Source organism: Hippoglossus stenolepis, chromosome 18 (assembly GCF_022539355.2).
Source record: "Hippoglossus stenolepis isolate QCI-W04-F060 chromosome 18, HSTE1.2, whole genome shotgun sequence".
Lineage (NCBI taxonomy): Eukaryota > Metazoa > Chordata > Actinopteri > Pleuronectiformes > Pleuronectidae > Hippoglossus > Hippoglossus stenolepis.
The window spans coordinates 8,772,954-8,794,067 of NC_061500.1; the positions used below are offsets into that span (position 1 = coordinate 8,772,954).

At 41.1% G+C, this 21,114-nt stretch overlaps 3 protein-coding genes across 3 annotated transcripts; all 3 read right to left on the reverse strand.

Annotated features, from left to right (window-relative positions):
• Positions 1–1,361: 1,361 nt before the first annotated feature.
• ggt1b (gamma-glutamyltransferase 1b) lies at positions 1,362–7,334 on the reverse strand. Its single transcript, XM_047344488.1, has 12 exons — positions 7,168–7,334; positions 6,832–6,962; positions 6,629–6,718; positions 6,186–6,378; positions 5,947–6,107; positions 5,272–5,421; positions 3,966–4,102; positions 3,500–3,687; positions 3,271–3,398; positions 2,857–2,986; positions 2,656–2,824; positions 1,362–1,734 (listed from the first exon to the last, which is right to left on the reverse strand). The coding sequence occupies exons 1-12, from the start codon at positions 7,332–7,334 to the stop codon at positions 1,588–1,590; spliced, it is 1,791 nt and encodes a 596-aa protein (XP_047200444.1). The 3' UTR covers positions 1,362–1,587.
• A 5,846-nt stretch (positions 7,335–13,180) lies between these two features.
• On the reverse strand, positions 13,181–15,855 carry LOC118098173. The gene is made up of 4 exons (XM_047344484.1): positions 15,442–15,855; positions 15,156–15,317; positions 14,968–15,063; positions 13,181–13,673 (listed from the first exon to the last, which is right to left on the reverse strand). The coding sequence occupies exons 1-4, from the start codon at positions 15,799–15,801 to the stop codon at positions 13,362–13,364; spliced, it is 930 nt and encodes a 309-aa protein (XP_047200440.1). The 5' UTR covers positions 15,802–15,855; the 3' UTR covers positions 13,181–13,361.
• Positions 15,856–16,307: 452 nt separating this feature from the next.
• On the reverse strand, positions 16,308–18,127 carry LOC124855062. The gene is made up of 2 exons (XM_047344497.1): positions 16,700–18,127; positions 16,308–16,426 (listed from the first exon to the last, which is right to left on the reverse strand). The coding sequence occupies exon 1, from the start codon at positions 17,962–17,964 to the stop codon at positions 16,744–16,746; it is 1,221 nt and encodes a 406-aa protein (XP_047200453.1). The 5' UTR covers positions 17,965–18,127; the 3' UTR covers positions 16,308–16,426; positions 16,700–16,743.
• Between the last annotated feature and the right edge of the window lie 2,987 nt (positions 18,128–21,114).

Below are 21,114 nucleotides of genomic sequence, written 5' to 3' on the forward strand. Positions count from 1 at the left end.
TTAAAGTAAAACTCCAGCTGGACAACAAATTGTTACATTCACCATCTCCTCACACACAAGATATGTTACCATTACCTCTGCAAACATAAGGGAACTAAGGCAAATATCTTGTAATATTAACATACCCTTTTTAAATCGGTCTCCTCTCTTTCCGAATATTCAGTTTTCTTTTTACCAACAAGACAAGCAAAACAAGTAGAGTATAGCGCTGACCTCCACCAAGGCCCAACAGGCCCATTGTGAAACCACATTTAAATTCACTATGGATCCAGATTTGTATTTGGATCTGCACCAAATTAAACACAGTCCCCAAAACGTGCACTGTTTTTCCCTCAAGATCCATAAAGTATCCTCTGAAAAACATCCGATCTCGCTATGTTACAGAAAGTGAATATAAAAAAATCCCGGATCCGCCAACTGATACGGATTCAAACCAAATGGGATCTTCACTGACGCATAACCTACAACATTATTACACCACGTTTCATTGTAATCCGTCCGGTAATCTCTCTGACTCTCTCTGACGGTAACAAATATCAAGTGAAAGGACTTTTACCGAACATCTGTTAAACATCAGGCAAACACAAAAGCATCTGACTTCCACTAATGCTGGAAATGACCAAATAAATAATTCACACCGGGAAGATCCTTCATTTAATCTAGGTTGTGTTGTGAATCACATATGTTTATCACAGTCCATTGCAGCTAGAAGCTAATAAATCCTTTTTAAATGTATACTTTTCAGTAATTGTAATTGTGTAACACGATTTACATCCCGGCTGAGAGAAGAGGAGGCCTGAGTCCCAGTGGGGACAGTGAGCAGCAACAGCTGTAATGTTGTTATGGGATCATTACAGGCCATTGCACTCTGGGTTGTGGGAAATTACTGTAAGTCATTAAATATGTGCTGCAGGACTGTTTGTCCCCGAGGTGTTTTACAGCAGCTCCCGCCTGCTCTCTCTGTTTGCTGTTACCTCACATGAACGATGCCCAGTGAAACATGTTAGTTTTAAATGACAGAGTTCATAGTTGAGTTCACTGTTGAAGTTTTGATTTATTTGTTAAATATTGCGTTTAGTTGTTAGTTATTACTGTCGATGTCACGTACATTCTGAACGTAGATCATTACAACAAGCAGCTCCACACAGCTGATGACGTGTGCTTCATAAATAAGTAGGAATCAAACACATTTCTGACTGGGACACGCGCAAAAAGGATTTCAGTATAACTATATTAAATAATATTCCACGTCTTCCTCAAAGTTCATTTCTTATTTACACACAAAGAGGAGGTGACACAGAAATAAAACATAAGATTCAATATTCAGAATCAGTTTCAGAATGAGGCACTTTGTTGTCAAGGTCATAACAAACAATGGTTCTTCTGTTATCTGCTGCGTTATCAGAGTCGCATGCTATGCAGTACATGAGCATTATTCTAACGTGATGAGAGAACGATCGTTGTCAAAGACGGCTGAGGGGTTGGCCCCTGCCCCTTTGATACCTCTCTAATCTCTCAGTTCCCACCAGAGTCGAGATTCACACAGCTACAGTCTCTCTGCACAATCACAGGTGTGTGTTTACCACGTCAGTACCCCGCAGCGTAGGCCCACTTGCGAGGATCCGACTGAGCGTGGAGTCCGTCCTCCTGACGAACCACCGCCTGCACCACAGCTCCTGACGATTTGAGGAACTCTGTCTCGTGGTGCTTTAATGCCAAACCCTTCAGGACGTCCTGTAAAATGACAAAATAGAGCAAAATGTAGGTAAAGAATGTAATAGCATAGATTGGCTAATAGATGAATTAGTTGATTTAGGTTGATGTTTATTTTCATTTGCTAATCGAAGACCAGCTCTTATAAGAAAAAGATAAAAGAGCAGCAAAAACTAATAAAGAATAAAAATGATCTGCTTCACACTTGGGATATGTCTTTTTTTAGGGGCCCAAAGAAGTGTAGAATTGAATTTGGTGTGATTAAGACATGAAATTTGAATAAACAGGCGACCAGCGGTGGCAGGGAGTCTTCGATCACAACAACAGTGACTTTGAATAAACAGGTGAACTGCTCTTTGTGCAGCTTCAGGGTTCTGCAGACTGAGTCCATGAGCTGGTTTTTATTTGCTGCGGCTAAATTCCTGCAGGTCACTTTAACAGCTGCAACCAGCAATAACCACAGGCCACACAAACGGCCCATTCAACACAGGCATGTTTACAACGTGCGCTGCATTTCTTTGAATAATTAAACAAAGAACGGTCTGTGTTTACACATGCTTTTACAACCTGAGTCATGGTTACTGTGCAGGAGGAGCAGCAGGAGTTACCTGTTTACAGGAAGTTTTTATCTTTACCTGAGCAACAATGACAGCTTATCAGAAACTCTGGTACAATATGTGGAATAAAGTTGTAAACTTTACGAGCACTTCTAATGCATCATGAAATTACTCAGTCTTTATTTTTGTCCAGGCCACAAATGACCCCATTACCAAACCGGCGCTGTGATATTTTTCTCCTCGCTCCATTACAGATCCCTGAAGGTAAATATAATGAACAGTGTCCCCGCTGCCAGTTTTTGGTTGAAGGATTGTCCCCACACCACACTGCCCTGCTGTTCATCATATAGATCAGAGCCGTTTGCCGTTCGGCTGCGACACTCACTTTGTCAAAGGCGGGCTCGGCGACAGTGGCGTTGGGACTCAGCTGGTTGTGGAGCCTCGGCTGTGACACAGCTTTTTCCAGATCGTAGTTGAAGAACAGTGTGTTCAGAATCACCTGGAACACAGCAAACACACCAGCCACGGGCAGTTCCTTAACAACACCACCAAGACTGATTGATACTATGATGCTACAGCTTCTTACTGAGGTTTGTGTCTTACCTGAGCGATAGAAGTCGTGATTTTCGTTCCTCCCGAGCCTCCGACCACCATCTTCACCTTGTTGTTTTTATCGAAGAGGATGGTTGGACACATAGACGACATCGGCCTTTTCCCTTTTGAATAGAATTGTAATTTCAGTTCAGTTTGCTTCATCGATGCATATCCTCAGAAATATTTGTTATGGTGTCATTGACCAATTTTCTCTTGATCAATGTCAAAACATCCACATTTAATTGACTTGGTATGAACAATAATATTTTTAAATGTATAACTGAGATGACTGCCGACTGATATCACAGTTTCCTGAGAATCCTCTATTTCATTGTGTGTGTGTGTGTGTGTGTGTGTGTGTGTGTGTGTGTGTGTGTGTGTGTGTGTGTGTGTGTCTTTATCTAACCTGGCCTGATGAAGTTGTTGGGTGAAGGAGGCACTCCAAAGCCGTTTGTGATGAGCGGAGAGCTGAAGTCGTCCATCTCGTTGTTGAGAAGTATCCCCGTTGATCCTGACATGACTTTGGAGCCCAAACTGCAGGAAAACCGAAACCATTAGGACATCAGGGGAGTCAGAGACACACAGTAAGTAATGGTGATGAACAATATTTATCAAGTCCAGTGAGGACATCGTACAAGTGGTTGATGGTGCTGGTGGCCGCCACAGCGCTTCCATCTTCTGCCACCACGGACATGTGCGAGGTCCCGTGGTTGTCAGGCACGTAAAACTCCGGCTCATAGTAATTAATGGGATGTGTGGTATCGTCTGTGATCCTTGCACGCAGCTCGTTGGCATAGAAACTTGAAGTCATATTCTGGATGTGCTTTGGGGACGATAGCGGGACATAAAAATGGATTGAAATTTTACTATTGAATAAACAGCAAATATGTTGGGTTGAGATTACATTTTTTTATTGCCATATGAAAGTTTTTACATATGGCACATTGTAAAAATGCAAGCAGCAACTCCATAAGCATATTAACATACAGACAACACAAATTAATCCTAAGAAATTTGACCCTGTATCTTATCACTCTTTCACTGGCTCTATTGTGTGATTCACTTCCATCCCCTTAAAGGAGTTGTAAGTCGTGTCCTTACACCGGTGATGTTGAGAAACTTCTGATCCCCGAGCAACGTCCTCTTTGCATAAGCAAAGCGAAAGGCCTCCACGATGCGATGGTACGTGAGGATCTTATTCCCAGTGCTTCCCATACTGTCCGAGGTGAAGTTGTACCCTGTGGAAAATACAACTGTCATCAGTAACTCGATTTAAAACCACAGCCTCATTCATCTGTCTTCATTCCAATGGCTGCTCAGGTAGAAGGAGACAGTGCTAAAACAGTCTAGACCCAGAATGCCGCCGTGTTTTTATTTAGTCTAAACGCTGCTGTGACGTGAGTATTAGCCTGAGCTGACAGGCACAGAGGAGGGAAGTGGAGGAAAGCCTCTGGGAAACAGCTGAGGTTTGGTTTGACGGGTCTCAGCTGTCGGACGGAGACGGGAGTCGCGGTGAGCTGCATGAAAGTTTTGGGCAGTCTCTGAAATGTGTGCGGGAAGCCTCCACCACTCAACTGTGTCCAATTAGAGGCAAATTGTTGAGATTAGTGTTGTATGAAGCGGGGGGCACAGTAAGTAGGTGGCCAGTCAGAGGAGATCGAGGGAAGGTTCAGGGGGATTAAACTCTTTAAAAGGAAGTTTCTCATTTAATCCCCAGAGGCAGACGCCGTCACTGGAAAGAGACGGTGTCCTCAACACGGGGAGTTTGGGTTTTCTGTTTCAAATTTAGAAGGAGGACGTGAAATCAGGCCGACGGAAATAACACATGATTACATGATGATAGAAGGAAAGGTAGCGAGGTAGTTATGGTTTAGGAGGCACCATCTGACTGTTTCAGGCAGCGTTACCAGATGGATGATTGTATTTGAATGAAAATCTTGCCCTCTGTACAATGTACGATCAAAATATATTACACTTAAAATAGTTTGCTTTACACAACAGAACAACGACAGGTGTTATTTGTATGAGGCAAGAATAAACTAGTTATATTTTCTCATTTGTTCTTCGGAAGTCGAGTGGAATATTGAAAAACTACATTAGTTGGCACAAACATAACTTTTGGGAGGTAAAATTTGTCGCCAACAATTTGAACATTAGCCTATGTGAGGATAAAAACTACTCTTATTGTTTACAGCTTAAATTATATTGATGCAGTCATGTGACGGTATGGTTCAAGGTGCTCTTAGGTAACCTGAGGCCGACTGAGCTCTTTATTTTAAGGGCAGCTCAGCCTGCTGCTCACAGAGGAGTCCTTTCTGCGACAGTGACTCGCGAAGTGAAGGCAGCTCCCGTTAAAGCTCGCTCTCTTCCCACTCGGGGTGTTTTTGGACAACACATCAAGGCTTACCATTCAGGATGTTTAATATCAGCGAGAGCACAGGGCCGCTCGCGGGGGCATTTGGAACAGCCATTTTGTACTCCCCCACATCCACACTTAACGGATCCTCATCCAAGACAGCCTTATAATCCCTCAGATCCTCCATTGTGATGATACCGCCTAAACACAGATCGACAAACACTGGGAATGCACACTTGGACAGAGCTGGATACACAAATCCTCCCTATACCATGGAAATTAGAGGAGCATGTTAAATACTATATCACATATCCTGAAGTCCTTTCGGCGTATGACTCTTCGTGATAACAGCAGTCGCAATAATGATGACAGCTATAATGTATTTTTGCTCCGTGGGTACAGACACATGACCTAATCTGCACAAATTTTAAGAAAGATTATGAAGATGCAACTTCTTCACCATTAATCACAAAGCTGGAAACTTGCTATTGCTGTTATTTGCAGTTGGCAGGTTCATTTTAAGAGTTTGAAATCAATTCAGTTAATCGTATGCTGCATTACATAATGTGACCTGAAAAACAAAGAAAAGCTGCTTTCTCTATGAGTAATATGTGTTTATCTATTTCTCTAATTTGAATAAAAGTACAGTTAGGATAAGATGACATGAAGTCTGGCTATTTGAACAAAATCAAAGAGGTTTCTTGAGACAGTCAAAAAATAAATTACCTTTGGTTTGAATATCAGTGACAAGGTTCTGAGCCAGTGTTCCCTGGTAGAAAGCATCCGGACCCTCCTCAGCTATCCTCTTATAGGTTTGAGCAAGCTTGGTAAATTTAATGGTTTCGTTTTCTTTCAGGACTTCACCCTCTTTCCCACAAAACACTTCACTGAAAGAGAGGAAAGGATAACTTAAAGACGGTGATGAAGAAGTGAATGATTTTATACTTTGACCTGACGTCTCTCACCACAGAGCTGTGTCATCGATGATCGTTTGCTTGTTTTTGGACAGAGCAGAGGCGAGTGCCCTGCCCAGAGGAAAACCGTTTTCTGCAAGACCAATGCTCGGCTGGAACAAGTCTTTCCACGGCAGTTTACCATGCCGCCTGTGTGCCATCTCGTAACCTCGAATCTCCCCTGGTACAGCAATAGACAACACTCCTGCCAAACATGGGAAAACAAGGGAACAGGTCCTTGTATTATTGGCTCGTAACTTATTCCAACATCAGTTTAGGGCACTTGTGCAAATATTTTTTATCCCTACTTTCCCTGAGCTAGCTGTGTAGACTCAATTGAGACTACACAGACAAACACTAATCCGTCATTGTCTGTCCCTATCACAAGGCCATCTTATGTCACAATAGCTTTCCTTGGCTCATTTCCATGTCTGATAGCAAAGGTTAAACATTACCTCTCTGAGCTGAATCTGTACTGTTTCCAAACATGTCCTCTGTTGCATTGCGTGGTGCCGTCTCCCTGGCATCGATGGTCTCAACTTTACCTGTTTATAAGTGACAAAGGAGGAAAAGCCATGACGGGATCCAGGTTATAAGGGAGGTATGTGGGTTTGTTGTGCGAGTGGGAAAGCAAACAACAGAAGATTTCATTGCATACCAGTTGTTGCATTGTAGATTGTGAAGAAAAGTCCTCCTCCGATGCCCATACTGTGAGCGTTCATGAGTCCAACACAGAGTAAAGCAGCTATGGAGGCATCTACTGCAGAGCCTCCTTTCAGCAGGATATCTCTGTGGTAAAAAAAAATATATTTCAACACACAGGAGAGATAAGCTGGAGGATTAGAGTAAACATCTTAAGATCCTGTGCAGGTGAAGCATACAATCAACACATTAAAATAAAGCAGGTTCACTTGGATTACTGTACATGCATGAGTGTATCTGTTTATGTTGTGTGTCTGAATGCACGAACAAATCTGTTTACAAAATCTCTCACCTGCCGACCTCTGAACACGGCCCAGCATCTGCTGCCACAGCTGCCTTCGAGTACACAGTCAGAACTGGGAGCTTCTTTCTCCCCACGGTGAAGAAGACGCCCACAAAGGTGGCAACGGCCGCCAACAGCACTATCGCCAGGGCCGCAAATATTGTCTTCTTGACCATTTTAACAGCTAAGGAGGGAATACAAAATGTATTGAATGTCTGTTAAGAGAAAAGCGTATAATTTGAATCTGAAATGTATAAAAATAAACTGCACTTTGGGAAATTAGAAACAAGTAAAGCCCACTGTAAACTCATCGGCAAGAATTGCACATCGCATGTCATGTGACCAGAACGTCACTCGGTAGAGCGCACACCTCCGCCGAGGCCCAACACTCACACATTCAATGATATCAGTTCCCTAAATGAGCCACATTGTTTTTAATCATAAATCCATGAATTTTTTACTGTTTTAATAGAAAGTTACAAAAATCTCCATTCCAATCTCGAAAAGAAAATTCAGATACTTCATCTTAACTTACACATTGAAATACGTAGAAACACTTAAACTTAAATGAATTCAGCCTGTCAACAAACATATCATGCTACAGACCAAACATCCCGAAAGAATAAACATCGCAAACACATAAGACTCGAGATTACCTCATGTCAAAGATTATATGGAGTTGATTTTCTAAATGTCCAAATAAAAGTAGAGGTTAAATAGAACGGTTAAAAAATATATATTCTACCGTTTCACACAGAAATTACCTGCTGTAAACAAAACTACTGCACTGTTTCGAAATGTACATTTAAAATAATAGAGCAAACATAAATAACATGACTCATTTATACCGATTTCCCGGTGGCCAATAAGCCTCTAAATGATTGTGCCAACATCCTGTGGTAGCTGTGAAGTGATCCGGCTACGAGGCTGTGGGCTGTGTGTCGTCCTGGCTCTACTTTCTGCTGCCAATAAGACACAAAGAGAAAAAGCCGCCTGGAGTATTTTAGCCTAATAATACCTCCAAACCCTAAAGCCTACTGTCATGCAGATTCCGTGTCTGTCAAAGGAATGAAACCAGATTATGTAACAGGCAAGTGAAATGACTTGAAACACCAGAGATTCTGTTGCATGTTACAGCGCACAAGCCATTTATGTAAAAATCGCTGGAGCCTGCCTTCACATCTTTTACTGCGACAAAAGAGACACCGATTAAAACCTGTAAAAGTGCCCGACACAAATTCTTATATCTGATAATTTTGTGATTCAGATCGAATATTCCTCAGAAATTGCAGCTCCTGAATCGCTGAGACGAACGATGTTCTTTCTTACCTCGATTCCTCTCGGCAGGCCTCAGCAACTGGCTGCTCCCTGTGAGCGTTTGCCACGATGTGCAGCAGTTGATAGGTAATAGGGCTTCCGTGGTGCTCCATATGTAACTACTACAAAGTCATTAAACTTTAACCCACCCCGCCATAAAAGCCTAACCTGTGAGGGATAGCAAACGCACACGCAAACAGAAGCGACAACTTGAGAAGACATTTTGAGCTATCATTCAAATAATTAGTCATCTGTACTCAATCTTCGCATAGCGGGGCAATTCCATGACCTTGGAACTGAGTGTAAACAACAAATCCGCTGGATGAATGGTTCATTATCTGCAGTGACACTTAAACGTATCCGTGTCAACATTAACTAGCTGTAGCTTCACTTTGCTGGTGGTTCATTTCAAATAGATGACATATGACTGGAGGTAGTCAGCAGAAAATGATAAAGCAGGGCCCCTGTTTCACATACTCCTTCGATGCAACGCAGCCCCGTAGAACAAACTGTTTTTTGTGCGCAACTGCTGGCAAAACCTCTGATATTGAAAGTTTGAAATAAAGAGCCTCCTCACCGGGAAAATGAAGGCTTTCAGGGCTGCAGGGAGAGGATCACATCTGCCACGAGGGGAGGGAAGAAGAGCAAGCTGCAGGGGGAACAGTGTGAAGGGGCGCAGCGCTGGACGAGCAGGGTCAGTTAAATAAGCAGGCAGGCCAATAGGTGGAGGGCAACGGGGACAGTGCCTGGAGTGACTTTCTCAACTCTGACATATTAGAATTATCACAGGTAAAAGAAATTATTTTGACTTGGAGGAAAAAACTCAAAGTGCTCAAAACTCTGATTTGTTTAAGTTCCACACGCCCTTGAATGTGTCTCCTTATCCAATTGTTATGTTATGGGTCATAGGTTAGCAGCATTTTTTTCTTTGAAGAAAAAACTGAATCTTCTCATTTCTGAAACGAAATAAAATGTTATTGTGCCATGTTGGCTTTAAATGGCTCGGGAATACTGGCAACACTTATAATTGACACTGATAGCGCCATCTTAGGGGTCGCCAAACAAATGCCGCCTCTTTTTCATTCATGTTGTCCTTGCGTCGGACAGTGAGCTCCAGCTGCGATAACACTAACAGTTGTGTTTTCACAGCTGCAGCCCTTCAACTGCACTAAATATCTGTGGAGAGTCACAAAGCTCCGATGCAAACAGAAACACATGCAGCAGTGTGCCGCGGCCCCGTGTTGGATAATAAGCGCACACATCCGAGCCGCTCCAGCCTCAACCATCACAGGGGTTTTTTTGGTGAAGTGACAAGTTGATGGCTAAATGTTTTAAGCAAAAATAAATTTAGCAAAGCGTTAGTTCAGGCTGGTGGTTTATTTCAGCTGTTGCCTCAAATAGCTATTGGCACAAGTTGTATTGGCCTTATGCCATGTTATTGTAGTCCAACTGAAACTGTTACTTAGTGTTAAATTATTGGGTTAGGTTTTATTTATTCTGTGATTTTCTTGCGTGAATTTGTTTCGAGTTTTCCATTCATTTCTATTTCCATTGTGGCAGAATTGTGTTTTGCGCTATTGATTACTCGGCTTTATCAGCCAATAACAAGTAGAGGGTCACTATAAATACTAGTAGCGGTCTTCTGAGCTCGGCCCTGATGCTGGCGGCACACCGGAGGATTCACCATGAGTGAGTGTTTGTGTTGATGACATTTCTACCACGTCACAGACGCAAATGAACTAAATGAATACAAACATCTCGGGACAAAACAGCGGTGTCATACACGTAGAAAAAACACAGACGAAGATGTCAAGAGAGCTTTTGGTGATAAGTGCTGACCCCAGTGTGCTGTGTTCTCTGCAGCACAATTAATACATTAGGTCCTGCCTGCCAGCTACTTTTAGAATACAAAGAATAGATGACAAGCTTGATGATACATGACACACTCATCTGTGCTACAGTGGTGCTACAAAACCAAGGAAACACTGGTCTATAAATCACTTTCTGTGCTGGAGGGAGGTTTGTGAGACCACGGAGACACCGAGACAGAGAAGGATGAGTCAGGCCTGACGCTGTACAGAGGAGGACCACGTCACCCAGAACAACCAGGGCTATGATTCACCTCGAGTTTAAATTATTGTAAACTCATAAACCACAGAGTTAAAACTGGTGTCCCTCCTGTACTGAGAGCAGCCAAGGAGTTAAAACTAGAGACCATGAAAACTTATTTTTCCCCCCAGTGTAGTACAGCTGCTCCTGGAGCGTGATTCTGGCTGCCGACCCTGATACATCCTGCACCAAAACATCCAAGTTCACTGCATCTGTCCAGAGACAATAGGAAAGGTCAAATATATTGTGTGCGATATACACAGTGGCAGCTCACAGTCTGTTTCTTAAAAATTCTTGAATGTCCTCTTGTGCCTGCAGTCAGCAATCACAGCCAGCTTTCCAGTGAACCACCTCACATCACTTTTCAGGCCTTGCTGGATGCGTTTCTCTTCAGCGGCTCCAGAACAGCAGCACCTGCTTTCTGCCATTAGCGATAATGATGCTGTCAACTTTATGCAGAGTGGGACGAATACAATCCTTCCCATGGGGTTGCTTGAAGAAAGCTGGCGCTCCGTGCAGCCCAAAAGGAGACAGGCTAAATTGGTAGAAACATTGTTGTGATGAGAGTGCAGTTTTGTCCTCAGACCAAGAAACCACGCTCAAATCCAGATTGAGGAAAAAAGCACCGGCCCTGAGCAAGAGAGAGCCAATTAAATCCCTAAATCCAGACAGACAGTGCCAGTGAGAGCCATTAGACTTTACTACAAGCATGACAGGGAAACGCAAGGTGCTGAGGGATGACTCTATTACTCTATCCTCCAGCATAGAGCCCACTATTGTTTCCATGGCTTTGCCTTTAGTCTGGGAGATCATGGCGGGGATTTCATCTGTTTGGTGATGTATTATACATGTTGTCTTTTGTTATTCATGAATGAATTATCAATAGGTAACAATATTGCAATGCCCATGTAACAATTGGAGTTAATACTGGAAGAAGTAGAAGGGGAAATCTTTCCATATTTCTGAGTGATATAATATCTTATATAACATATTTAGCAACATGTTAAACGTATTATCTACCACCTCGATCTGAAGCTAATGTGAGGCTTCAGTGGTGTGAAGCCGAGCATGCAGGAGGCCAGACATAGTTTAGTCTAAGTATAAATTAGATAGTGTTTTTTAAAGTTCTTGAATCTCATTGTGTCTCCAAGTTTCCTCCTTTTTAGCCCGAGATATTTTTATTCTTTTTGTCCTTTTCAGTTTTGCATCCGTCTCGTGTTACAAACGTCGATCGTATGAAACCTGTTTTAATGTGCATATTAGCACTTGACTAGAAAAACTGTGAACATTTCCCATAAGCTTTAGTCATCCAGGTCATCATGGGATTAGATGTTGTTAGAATGACGACATTTACAGGATTGGAAGTCTTAAAGAGTAACTCAAAACCAGGCGGAAAAAGGTGTGAGACATCATAGTGTGGGATTGCACGTCAATGTCACTGTAGCAGAGTGAGACATTGAAGCACCAGGGCAGCTGCTGCTTTGTTACTCTTTAATGAAATACCACCACACACACGCGAGTCTCTAGATCACACTCTCCGAATACGTTTGACTGTAATCTCATCATAAATGCACAGTCACTATCAGAACAGAATCCTGAACCGGAGAATCAATTTACAACACAGATCCTAACACAAATCAAGAATAATATTTAGTTTATCCATGACAGATACAATTATGCATCAGCAAGTACAACTTAATTCTAATGTAAATTGTGGAGATGTGAAGCCCCACACTGTAAAACCTGACAAGTTAGGTCAACTCAAACTGTTTGCTGAAACTGATTGCCTTGTACCATTTAAGTTTATTAACTCAAACAATTTAAAATCTACAAATTATTTGATTTAAGCAAAAGTAACTCAAATATTTATTGATGAGGCAACTTGGGTAAATAAAGTTAATATTGCCAATCCCTATAAGTTACCTGAACTTAAGTCTATTTAGTATTCTATAGTCATATGCAGTATTTACCCAAACTTATTTACAATGTGTTGACAGAATGTTAGTGAATTAAGTAAGACTAACTTAAATGAACCTTCTTTATACAAATGTTACCACTTAAGTTAAATTGACTTAGTTGTCTTCCATTTAAGAAAAGTATTACATTGTAGTTGTGATAACTTAAAACTTTATTATGGCTACTCAGTTCATTTGATGAAACTGATTGCCTTAAACCTGTTAAGCTCTATTAACTCAAAATAAAAACACCCACATGACTCAGCTTGAGCAATTTATTTTGTTGTTCACATCTCAATGCAACCAGCTGCTGAAATTCAAAGAAATATCTCTCAGATTTTTCACATATGCAATCTTAAAGGCTACAGCAGACTAAGCACATTCTTATGCCCATAACGATCAACTGTATAACATAAAGCAGGGCATATTTTAAGTTAACAGTTTAAAGGTATAGTTCACCCAAAGTGTCAGTAGCTGACAAAAGAAAACATTTTTAACGTCAACATTTGGATTCCCTTGGATTCCGTGCCAATATTGTTTTACAATGAAGCTGTTGAATTAAATGTCGTATACATTAACATTTATATGCTGGAATTAACAATGAAAATGAGGCTCATATAAAAGCATATAAATAAAATTCAACATATTTCCATGTGGTAAAGAGAAGTGAGAACACCACAGAAGCAATCCAAGAATATGACCTATTTTAACACACAAATCAGAGGTGCCATAGTTTACTGTATATACATGTCATTAGCTACCAGTATTTGGCATGCAAGCAAAAAACAATGCTGACATTCAACATTAAAAGCTACTGACAACCTACTCCAGCTCATTTCTCAAGGACTGTAACTTAGGTTTGAGCTGCTTTCTCCCATCATCAAGATTTAGCAGGACAACCTGGATGAACTCAAAGAAGCCACTCAGCTTCTCAGGGTAGCTCAAATGTAGAGCATAGATCAGTCCAAACAAAATTACCAGTGAATCAGTCCAAGATCTGTGAGACATTACAACCTGATCTTCGAGGACGATTGACACATGGTGAGTTTCAAAGGGAACTCCTGCAGGCACCTCCGCTTCATCCACCACTGCCACCAGAGCCACTGCTCCCTCCTGGGTTGCCTCCAACTCATCCTGAAAAGGGAATACATGTCCAGTGTGGTTGAGTGTACTTTTACAAACCATATAATATGATTGCTGTGAAAAAGGTTAATTCATTAGTTCTTCTATGTGGTGCACCAATACCTTCCATGAGTGCAAGATTTTTTAGGTGGATCATTACCTTTGAGTTGTATATATAGTGAGGGCAGAGTTCTGGATTGGGTATGAATTTGTTGCTTATATTTTGCTCAAAATAGCTGATTAAGTCATTAGTTACAGATAAAGTTTCAAGACGTAACCACTTTGACATTTGTGAATTAGAGAAGCACAAAAATACACCATCCACAGAGATGAGAAGGGATGAGTAAGGAGCCAAATCTTATTTTACAAATTTGTATCCCAAACTTGGGAGCAGATAATCTGTTAAATTAGTTTCTGTACTTGATGACATGTGATTTTTAAGCAAATTTTTTAAGATTTCTGTTACCTGAACCCAACCCCTGAATGATAGCTATCAAAAAATGACTCACATATTATGTTCTTTTTAAAAGTTGGTGTATGTAATCATTCCTCCTGCATACTGCACTGCCTGGCTAGGGCATATGTTATGACTGAACAAATACAAAAAAATCTTTGGAAATAGATGAAGATATTAAAATATTATTAAGTTAAAATTCACTCATTATCTACTCACCACTATGCTGATGGCGGGGTGGGTGAAGTTTTGAGTCCAAAACAAACCTTGTGTTTTAGGGGTAAACAGCGTTGCAGCCAATTCCAACACAATTGAAGTAACTCAAACAGAAAAAAAACTGAAATGCCTCCATAATGCTCCTGTGGGGTCATCCAAGTGTCCGTAAGCCCGGACATTCAAATTCAAGTCGAGACGGCGTCATTTACACCTTGTTTTCTGGAAGTAGTGATGCTAACACGCACCCCGTGCATACCCTTTGGCTGTTAGCTTGTGTGCAGTGTTTGCTTGCAAACGTGAACACGGCTCCAAAAGAGGATATCATGGACATTTAGGCTAAAAACATGGTTTAAATGAAGCCGTTTCAAATCAAATTTGAATGTACGGGCTTATGGACACTTGGATGACACCACACGCATAGTATGGAGGCATGTTAAGGTTTTTTTTTACATTTGAAGAACTGATCACCAGTTACTTCAATTGTGTTGGATTTAGCTGCAACACTGTTTGCCCCTGAAACTCCTAAAGTGTTTTCCGGACTCAAACACTTCACCCACCCCTCCATCGGCATAGTGGTGAGTAGATAATGAGGTTTTGGTGAAAAAGCTGTGGAAATGGAAAAGAATTCAAACATACCTTGCAAGTTTTGAAGACCTCTGATGAATCCTCCTTTAAGTAGAGTGGTAGGCCGGCCAGGGCTGTCGTTCGAGCTGCAGTGATGTTGTTCTTGTCCTGTTGAACAAACATACACAGGTTATGCATAGATGGATGTTGGGGCATCCTGTTCACATTCAACATTATGTAATACACAAAAAATATTTTACCTGAACATTATATGCCATTATAACCTCTTCCATCTTCTCGGCAAAACTTCCAGTCTTCTTCTTTTTGTAGAGCTTTAGCAGCAGTGGTGTGTACTTGTCAAGGGCAGCATAGAAGGAATGTGGCAGATTTTGATTGGTGATCCTGTGGAATTCAGTGTAGAGCTGCATGGAAAACAACAGCATAGGACAGACAAATAGACATATTATATTAAACAACTCAAGCTCATTTTTCCAGATCAAGTAGTGTTTTGTCAATTAATTGCTCTTTTTTTAATTGTTTACTCACTTGGGCTTCAGAAAAGAGTCCAGGCCATCTGTCTTTTAGTTCAGCAATGGGAGGACCTGAATTCACAATTTCTTCGCGCCTTAGTGCAAAGGTACGCTGCATGAGTTGGTGGATGAGAACCGTGTCTCTTTCAATCGATGTCCTCTTGAACTGCTCCACCATCTCAAGCCTCATGGTCTCCAATGTGTCCTTAGTTTCTCCCAGTGGATAATTAGGAAGGAAGTTGACTTCCCCTCTTCTGGGTCTTTTGATGTTGGCCCTGGATGCTGCACCCTCTGGATTAGACCTGCTGCGCTTTCCTGCATTCATAGCCACTTCCTTTATGCCAGCCCTGCTCAGTTTTGTCCTGTAGTTGCCCATTTTGAAGCGCAAACTGTTCTTCCAACCCTCGTACCCCGTTTTGGAACCATTTTCTTTCAGACAGGGTGTTTGCTCACCAGAGCCTCAGCAGCCTTGACTATCTCTTTGGTACTAGGATATGCTTTATGTTTATATATTTCAGCAGCCATTACATCTAATATGTTGTGTTTTTGATCCCTGATCAACCTGAGAGTTTTCCCTCCTGCACATATGCAGAGTTGCCCTCTCTTAGAGCATACTCCACCTCATATGAGAATGTTGGAACAACAAATATCTCTGGCCATCGACAAAGACGCTCTGGTGAATCTGTGTTATCAGACAGGAACACTGTGTCATTGTGCTGGTTGAACTAATATCTAAATCAACAAATCTAACTATCTTAATGGTTGCCTTGGATGGAAGGTCCTCTATTTTAACTAAATTACAGAGAGCATTGTCAAACTCTGGGTCTTGGAACTGAAGGCGAAAGTCATAGGCCAAGTTCAACTTGTTTTCACCTCCAATATGAGGGCATTTACAGTCTCAGGACGAGAGGGCAAAATAAGCCTTTCAGCGTTGATATCATCTAGGATGACCCTTAGTTTTAGGACAGCATTCGGATCCATTTACGCTGTATTAGGAAGACCTGTAACACAAAACACAAATAGTTACTTGTACCTGGCTCTCTGTTTTTTACTAGCTGAATAGACCACCCACAAGAATCTGTACATTAGCTGCTCACTTTTCTGCTGCTCTTCAATTTAACTTTCCCAAAATATTGAAAATGGACTGGTTAAATATTTTACAACAGAGCATGGTATAATTGGAACAATGCAATCTTAAGCTAATTATTCAACTTATTCACAAATATAACTAACCATTATACAGTAATGATATACTCCAACACATAGTACCTTACCGGAAAAATGGCTGAGGAAGGCTGCTTGCCGTTGTGCTGCTCCTTTACTCAGACACTGGAATGAAATGTTTAGTTGTCAGAATAAGCTTGCCTGAAACTTTGTAGGCAACCTGTGGCATTTGATCAGTTAGCTGACACACAGATTTCACTGTATGGCCCTCCATGCTTTTATGATCTGTTAGCTCATAGGACCGTAAATGTTCAATATACCAGGTCTCATAGTCTTTCAGAAGAAAGAAGATGTTATTTCTGATTAGTAATATGTTTCTGATCTCTTTAAACTCAGGCAATGCGGCATGTGTCCCAGTGCAAACAAACATGCTCGCCACAAAAGTTGTGCCTTCAATGGTTACCTGTTTTGTGCCGTATACACTGCTGCTGTCTGTGATGCTCGATATTAATGCATGTGTATCAGTAGGCAGTGACTCAACATAGATAGACTCCACTTTTGAAGTTTGTACTTGTGGCTTGAAAAACCTTGGAGATGCCAAATAGAATGCCATCATGTTTTGGTGTCTCTCTGCCAAAGTTTTCAACACATTTTTGTAGTTATGAGTGTCATGAATAACTTTCTTGAAAACTTTGTGCTTCCCCTCAAATCTCATTGTCCAGAGATGCACCAGAGGACCAAAGCACTTAATGAGATGAGGATAATGCTCTATGTAATGATGCTTTGGGCGTAATCGTAAGCTAGGAAGGACTTCCTGAAGCAGCTGCCTGTGATCTGAAATCTTACACGCCAAGTACTGAATAGTATCATCACTGAAATTATGAGACATAGCAAGCTCAACAATATCTTTTAAGTCCATTAGCACTTCCCAGAATTTGTCCCCTTCTGGGACTCTGGAGCCAATGAGAATAGGAAGCAATCGAATCAGAGTGTGATTCTCATGCCCATTCCCCCCAACTGTTCCTCTCTTAGCAAAATTTTGAGGAATCGGGTGAGGGCGGTCAACCTTGTCAGAATGTTGGAAGGGAAAGGACAGTATTGCCCTATTCAACTCTTCCAAAGTGAAGTATTTTTTTGTGATCAAACCTTTCAAACAATGTGCCAACTCCACAGGAACCACACCCTCAAACAGGTCATGTAGGATGTCAGGTGGAAATCCAGTGACAGGATGGAAATAAGAGAGATGGTCAGAGAGAACACAACTGCGTTTTACACCGCAACTGTCTCCATTGTCATTGTTCTGTATTTCTTGAACATGGTTATCATGCAGATCTTTGGTTCTCATCTCAAAACTACCAGAGACTGCATCTGACATTTGCAATTCTGTCTGGGTGGCAAGACAAAACCTGCAGAAATATGTAGACCTGAAACACTCACTGAAACCAGCTAGCCCATGGGCAGCAAGGTTATCAGCCACAACAGAGTAGACTGTGCCTTTGAGGCAGTCACCAAATGTTTCAATGTAGACACCAGCTTCTTCAAGAGTTTTTGGTCACTCAAGAGGGTGCAAATGTTTTTGCATATCCAAACTTCCTTACATCATTTGAATTGCACAATAGAGCCAGTTGAGTAGTGTGGAGGGCTGAGCGGTACTTTACTGGCAGGTTAGCTAATGTCCAATAAACTGCACAGACTTTGTGTATTTTTTTTGATGTTCCTAGAGGGTTTGCAATTTCAAAATCATCAACATAGAGAATTATTGATAATTTCTGACCCTCATCAGAAAGAAGCAGATTTTCCTTGTAGTATGAGCCATCACAGTATGATGAATAATGCCCAGGCAACTGTGCAGTAGTTTCTTTGACTTTCTCAAGTACATCTGTTTTTTTCAACAACTGCTGCAAAGATGTGAGAATGGGCACATACATAAAGGTATGCTGGGACGACTCAATAAGGTACTCTACAGGCTTAACAAATGGAAACTTCTCCTCATAATATGATTTTCGTCTCTTGGCTGTGGACAGTGGTCCTTCAGATGTAACTGATTTGTGCAAAACATTACTATCTGAAACTGCCTGCACAATGTAATTTACAAGTGTGTCAGTAACAGGGCAGTTATGTTTTTCTAATATCTTTGTTACCGATTTTCTGATAACAGGTTCTGAAAGTGAAAACAACTGATCCATATGCTCAATGATTTCCTGTGTTGCCCTCTGTGATACATGGAGAATGGTTTGCATTTTCAAGAAGAAGGCAGCCAGGTTGTACTGTAACTGCTCTGCTAACCCTTCATTGCTTCTGTCTGACACAGTGGCAGTTTCATTTTCATCTGAAAACTGAACTGGATCCTGTTCAATGTCACTATACTGACAAACATTTGAAACAGTTTCCACCACAACTTCTACATTGTAGTCTGACACATGTTGGTGTTCTCTGCATTTGTGGGCATTATATGTGGAGTAAACATTTGTTTTAAACTTGCAGGCCCTGAAAGGACATGGCACTATTTCTTTCCGTCTTAAATGCCCCCTTAGGTGTATAAACATGTCCCTCTCAACAAATGGTTGCTTAAAATCACACACAGGGCAATGAAATGCCCTCTGAATACCGTCTTCACCTACCACTTTTTTCTCTGAATGTGTTCTTGACAAATGTACCTTTAGTGAATTAAAAGTACTAAATGTACACAAACAGTTGTTATACAGGCACGGTAAAGGTGAAATTGTGGAATACTGGCCATGATACAGTCTGTAATGTCTCAATAACTGTATTTGTAGGGCAGTAGAAAAATCACACAATTTACATTTCCACATGGTTTGCTCTCCTTAAAACAACTGACCTTTAGACAGTAGAACTCTAAGTCTCGGCAGAAACTTTGATTTTGGTTGTAGCCTTCACGCACCTGCCACTTTTCCACAATGACCGTTAACAGGGTGGAGCCTGAAAGCACCATGCCAAGCTAACATGTTTCCACCGCCATTCTCTTTCTCATTCTGTGCTTTTAAAATAGTTGAACAGTTATTACCTTAACGTTACCGAACTTAGCGAACTATAACTGGAGCTTGACTGACTTTCACAAACTTACTAATGTTAACTCAACAACTGCCAACTTTAGCTACACGACGTTTGACCGTTAACTTTTGAGCGTTTTTCAGAAGCGGATTGGCGCGCTTCAAGCTAGCGCCGTTTACGAACTCATTAGCAAGTTTCAGCGGTCAGACATTGTTCTTGTATATTTAAAAAACCAAGCAATAAAGGAACAACGTTACCTTGCGTGGAAGAAGTATCGTCGCGGGGTTCTCGGTCAGCAGTGAAGTTTGTCCAGCAAAAAACTCTTCGCGCCGATCTTTTCCATCACTCCGGTGCCGAGTGCAAACCTGGTGCTGACCGGTTCGAACCGGTTCCGCCCTCCGTCCCCCTCGGTACCGTGTGCGACAGCAGGTGAACGGTTACCGGTTGTGAGCAGACTTACGTGAAGTTGACGCAGAAAGTTGAATGAGTCTGTAAAAGCTCAAATAGCTTTTCTAAATATCTGACACAGTTTACCCCCGGGCCTCGCTGTCTGCGTTACTGGTGTAAATTGGCCGTAGATCCGCTTTACCTCAGCGCCAGGTCATCAGGTTAAAGCACTCACTTCTTCCTGTGCGCGCTTCAGAGTAAAAGCACTCTCGCGTTTCTGTTGACTGAATCGATTCATTTATTTTAATAAGGTTTTATTGTTGCAGGAGCGGAAGATGCACGGACTCATAACGTAGAGTCTTGACGTTTTCTTGCGTATAGATCCGTGCTTTTATTCGAGGAAATACTAGGAACCACTAGCCGTGACACGCAGGAAATATGGTCGGACTATAAAATATGATAATGATTTGGGCTGGAAAATCGTTTAGAAATCACAAACAGAAGTTGACCCCACAGTGATGTAATCGCCCCATCCTTCAACACTCCAAAATATTAAAAGATTTATAAGACAAGGAAAATAAAACAATATATTCTCATAGTTGAGAAGCTGAATTTATGAAACAATTGTCATTTATACTTTCAAATGTACATATGCTACACGATGAATCACGTATCATATTAGTTGGCAATTCATTTTCTGTCAATCAAGTTGTTAAAAATACCTGCTTGTACGTAATGTAATTAACATCCTCACTTAGGTTCCACTTTGGAGGATTATTAAAGATGATCTGGATGCATACTTATCCACAATATGATGATTTATAAAAAAAAACAAAAATACAATTTAAAATCCTAAGACATAGGAAAATAGCAGCCCATGGGAATTGCATTTTTTGTAATAGTATAAAATCAACTTAAAGAAAACGAGTCAATGAAACAAATTGAATTATGTCACCAGTACTTAAAATGATCTACGAATTTAAGCGCACTCAAAATAACTAAGTTATTACTTCAATAATTTACTTTTGAGTTATGTTAAATTATTGATAATTAGTGGCCTCAACTTTTTTTGAGAATTGAGTTATTGTAACTTACTTCATTTAGTAAGATGTACTGTTAGGTTTTA